Source organism: Eutrema salsugineum, unplaced genomic scaffold (genome assembly GCF_000478725.1).
Source record: "Eutrema salsugineum unplaced genomic scaffold, Eutsalg1_0 scaffold_11, whole genome shotgun sequence".
In the NCBI taxonomy this organism is placed as follows: domain Eukaryota; kingdom Viridiplantae; phylum Streptophyta; class Magnoliopsida; order Brassicales; family Brassicaceae; genus Eutrema; species Eutrema salsugineum.
In genome coordinates, this window is record NW_006256901.1 from 1,166,516 (window position 1) to 1,171,214 (window position 4,699).

Sequence of the window (4,699 nt, forward strand, 5' to 3'; positions counted from 1 at the left end):
CCCCACAGGAACATCTCTTAGGCACCCCCACACATTTCTCTCTTTCTCGAACACCTGATGCTGCACTCGAAGCTCCAGATTCATGGCTCATCATCGAATCTACAAAAAAAAAAAAAAAACATCAAACCCAGGAAATTGAATGTTATAAAGCTTCTAACTTATGAAATCGACCCTCATAAGCTCAAAATCATGTAAGAACACCTACCCTAAACTACAAACTCACAATCGCTTAAGAAATAAAGGGTTTAGGGTTCGTCAGCTTCAAATTTGGGGATTTTCGGATTGAAATATGGTCGGGTTTTTAAGATGTCGAATCAGGTTTTAACAGAATCGGGTCTTCAGTTTGGTCGGGTTTAAAAATTATTCTGGTTTTAAACAAACCTATTTTTCTATCAAGATTACCTAAAAACCATTCAATTCAACGGTTCGGGTTGAATAGGTGTACAAACATCCAATTAAGGGGAAATTGATGTTAAAACTTTATCAAAGGGAGAGATAAGACGAAACTCAGACTCTGAACCTGTTACTATGTCACAGTTCTTAAGAAAAAATAAATTGTTTTCCCAACTTTAAAACCCGTACTATACGATACACTAACCGATTGAGCAGGCCTAGTTCATTATATAAAAAGTGGCAGTCCGGGCTAAGAAAGCCCAGGCCCAAATAGCAAATAGCAAATAAGTTTGATGGATTTCAAAGTTACCGTTGTTCTAGAAACCTATCGTAGTAGTACTCGAGTGCTTAACGGAGAAGACAACCGAAGCTTCGCTAATGGCGGATTTGCAGAAGTTTCTTGGAGATCGCTGCTTAACCGTTTTGAATATCCCAGGCAAAGGCCGCTCTCTATTTACTGCCAGAGATTTTCGTCCAGGTTCATCTCTTTTTGTACGGGTTTTTAGGGTTCCGTTTGAGATTTCGGCGACTGATGTCCTGTGTTTTTTTCTCCCAGGAGAAGTGATTCTAAGCCAAGAACCATATATTTGTGTTCCGAATAATGAATCAAGATGTGATGGATGTTTCAAGACCAATAATCTTAAGAAATGTTCCGGTTGTCAAGTGGTTTGGTACTGTGGGAGCTCATGCCAGGTACAATGGAGTCGATTCTGTCTTGGAGGAATTTAATTGAAAGATTGATTCGTATTGTAACTGGTTTTTGTTTATTTTGATTCTTTTCAGAAGTCAGAGTGGAAGTTGCATCGCCATGAATGCATAGCTCTCTCTAGGCTTGAGAAGGAGAAACGAATGTTAGTGACTCCTACAATACGTCTGATGCTGAAGCTTTACATCAAGAGGAACTTACAAAATGATAAGGTTATCCTCAGTATTTTTTTCTAGATATGAGTGATTTTTCTTGTTTCGTTGCTATGTTGTAATGCGTTTGATTCTTTGATATACCGTGCTGAAATGCGGAGGAGAAGGCTAGTATAGTGTAAAGATAGCAATATACTGCCTAGAGTCATTTTTATAGTAGTTTATGTATCTTAATGTGTTTATCTGAACCAGGTCATGCCAATCACGACAACAGACAATTACAGTTTGGTGGAGGCTATGGTGTCCCGTATCCTCTTTTTCTGGGCTTTTGTTCTGTGGAATTGATGATTCTTCTTTTGCCGAGATGTGCGTATACTTTTTGTCTCCTTTAACCTTTATTTGGTAGATATGTCTGAGCTTGATGAAAAGCAGCTGATGTTGTATGCACAGATGGCTAATCTTGTGAACTTGGTTCTTCAGTTACCTAGTATTGATCTAAAAGAGATTGCTGAGAACTTTTCAAAGGTTCTTTCACCAACCCCGTTTGTCCGTTCTTCTGGCGTTAGCTTGACACAAACTAAATTTTCTTGCTGCTAGCTGCCATTGATAGTTTTTTTATATGATTTTGCATCTGAAAACACATGAATTGCTGCCAAATGTCGAAAGAGATTGGTCACTTCGTTTAGTTGAGGATAGCAATTATCTGTTGAGCTACAATGGAAGAATTTCTTGTGTTATTCTTCAACCTAGAATGTTTTCTAGTGATGATTATTTAAGCCACTTTCATTTCTACTGAACGCAGTTCTCATGCAATGCTCATAGCATTTGTGATAGCGAATTGAGACCTCAAGGGATAGGATTGTTTCCCTTGGTTTCCATAATTAATCACAGGTAATTGCTTCATTAATCTGTTTTTGTTTGTGCTCTTTAATCAGTTTGTTGCTTGCCTAACTCTTTTTCTCTGTAGCTGCTCCCCCAACGCAATTTTAGTGTTTGAAGAACAGATGGCTGTCGTTCGAGCTATGGAGAATATATCGAAGGATTCAGAGGTAGTTTTTGCTTTGTTTCATCTCGAGTGTTTCGTATATGGTAATAGCACACTGACATATAGCTGTAGGTCCTTTGCCTTTGATCAGGTAACTATCAGCTACATTGAAACCGCTGGAAGCACTCTGACTCGACAGAAGTCTCTGAAAGAACAATACCTCTTCCACTGCGAGTGTGCGGGATGCAGTAACATTGTAAGTAGTCACTAATTCTTCCACTTATCAACGAATGGATTTGCAATTGACCACTCAAAATTCTAGATTTCTTACAACCTGTACCAACATTTCTCACACCTCAGGGCAAACCTCATGATATTGAAGAAAGTGCAATATTGGAAGGCTATCGGTGTGCCAATGAGACTTGCACTGGTTTCTTACTCCGTGATCCTGGTATGTAAAGATTTGACTACGTAGTTTATGTGTCCAAGAACGTTATTGATCCCAGCCACCCCCTTTTGTTTGGCTTTTGTAGATGAAAAAGGCTTTGTTTGCCAGAAATGCAAGCTTCTTAGGAGCAAGGAAGAGGTAAAAAAGTTAGCGGGTGATGTCAAAACAGTTTCAGAGAAGGCTCCTGCATCTCCTTCCGCAGAAAGTATATGTTACCTCCTTTGCTTATATGTCTGAACAAACTTAACTGATATTGGTTACATTGAGCTGTGTTGGAAGTAGTCTGAGAGAATCTTTGACCATTTTTAGATAAACAGGACGCTATTGCACTATATAAAGCAATGGAGAAACTACATATTAGGCTTTACCATTCTTTCTCCATCACTTTAATGAGAACCCGTGAAAAACTTCTCAAGGTACGTTTCTTTTGGAAAGAAGGTTTTTGAATTTTGAAAGTTGTACAGAGTTTAAAAATTACGATACAAATGTGGTGTCTCAAAGCTTGCTGTTACGCATTCTTTTGCAGATGCTAATGGAAGTAGAAAGCTGGAGAGAAGTTTTGAATTACTGCAGACTAATAGTCCCTGTTTACCAAAGTATGTCTGCTACATCTTTGATTATTATTACTTTTCTCCTCATCGCATAAAGTTCGATCAATGGTTTGTCGACACCTTAAAAGGCAGTAATCAGGCTTCTAGTATATAGGTTAGGTGTGTTATCTATATTTTGAACATAACTTGGAAGCTCTTTATAGAGTTTGGTCTATGTACATTTTCTTAGAATTACTGTACAAATGATACGCCGAGTGACTAGTGCCTACTAATTAATTACCTTTAGCAGAAACAGCTACATATAAATGATACGCCGAGTTACTGTACTAGTGCCTACTAAATAATATACTAGATACATGTTAATACATTCAAATGCTTTTGGTTGTTATATTACTTATTTGTACTTACTTTGTTCCCAAAAATTGCAGGAATATATCCAGCAACCCATCCTTTGATTGGACTGCAGTTCTATACCCAGGGAAAACTCGAATGGTATCAAAAATTCTTTTATCCTTTCTCTAGTTTTTGTATTCACCTGTAATAGATTTTGAGCTTTGAAAACTGACATAGAGCTTGAAGATGGATTAGTGCTCTACATTCCCGACATTTTAATGATCTTGTCGAATTTCATAGGACCAAATTATCGTTTTCCCTTTACACTACATGTTTTCCAGCTGCTTTAGACTCTTATTCGAAAGTAACTTTCAGTTAGGATCTCAAACTATTATGGGGTTAAGCCTAATTGCAACATTCCATAGTAGCTTTTTTATCTGAACACTGATTCGTGATGTGCTTGTAGGAACTTACCAACCATATTAGCTTCTCTTGTTTTTTTATCTGAGCTCGAGTGCAGTGACTTACTATCGTATTCTGCTGATGGAAAAGCATAATTGTTATGTTGCAGGTTGCTGGGGGAAACCGAAGAAGCAGTGAGGTCACTGGCTAAGGCTTTTGAGATTCTACGGATCAGCCACGGAACAAGTACACATTTCATGAAAGAGCTCTCGGAAAAATTGGATGAGGCTCGTGCAGAAGCTTCTTATAAACTGCTTGCGTTAAAGGACGCTTGCAATGACGACAACTAGCAAGTTCGATTCTTACTTCTTCTCCTCATGATCAGAATCACACTTTCTTTACTCTCTGCAAAAATCATCTTGATGTTTCTGAAATTGTCTTTAGAAAATTTTAGAGCCGAAAACTGATCAAATGCCACTTCTGATTTGAGTGTTATATTGAAGTTCTAGTATTTGATAAATTAGTTCTCTAATCTACAAGACATGAAGACTCAAAAGTTGTTAATGATTTCTCAAAAGTAAAGTGTTTTTTTTTTTTTTTGGCAAACTCAAAAGTAAAGTTTAAGAAATAGTTTTCGATAGTATCATTTATTTTATAACATCATAAACTTTGCTTTAATGAAACAGTGTGAGCCTCATGAAGGATAGTTACAAGGAAAGGAGAAACATA

At 37.4% G+C, this 4,699-nt stretch overlaps 1 protein-coding gene across 1 annotated transcript; it reads left to right on the top strand.

The window, feature by feature from the left end:
* Positions 1-723: 723 nt before the first annotated feature.
* Positions 724-4,470, top strand: LOC18026406 (histone-lysine N-methyltransferase ASHR1). Its single transcript, XM_006409158.2, has 14 exons — positions 724-871; positions 950-1,086; positions 1,177-1,311; positions 1,504-1,558; positions 1,658-1,776; positions 2,054-2,142; positions 2,219-2,300; positions 2,388-2,492; positions 2,597-2,687; positions 2,770-2,889; positions 2,994-3,100; positions 3,211-3,280; positions 3,664-3,727; positions 4,140-4,470. The coding sequence occupies exons 1-14, from the start codon at positions 772-774 to the stop codon at positions 4,318-4,320; spliced, it is 1,455 nt and encodes a 484-aa protein (XP_006409221.1). The 5' UTR covers positions 724-771; the 3' UTR covers positions 4,321-4,470.
* Positions 4,471-4,699: the final 229 nt, after the last annotated feature.

What these genes read in the sequence shown, in the direction of transcription:
- LOC18026406 (XM_006409158.2), top strand. Translation starts at nt 772, where the DNA reads ATGGCGGATTTGCAGAAGTTTCTTGGAGATCGCTGCTTAACCGTTTTG. An exon ending in GGTGGAGGCTATGGTGTCCC is followed by an intron (nt 1,559 to 1,657) that starts GTATCCTCTTTT and finishes TTTATTTGGTAG; the next exon opens with ATATGTCTGAGCTTGATGAA. An exon ending in ACCCAGGGAAAACTCGAATG is followed by an intron (nt 3,728 to 4,139) that starts GTATCAAAAATT and finishes GTTATGTTGCAG; the next exon opens with GTTGCTGGGGGAAACCGAAG.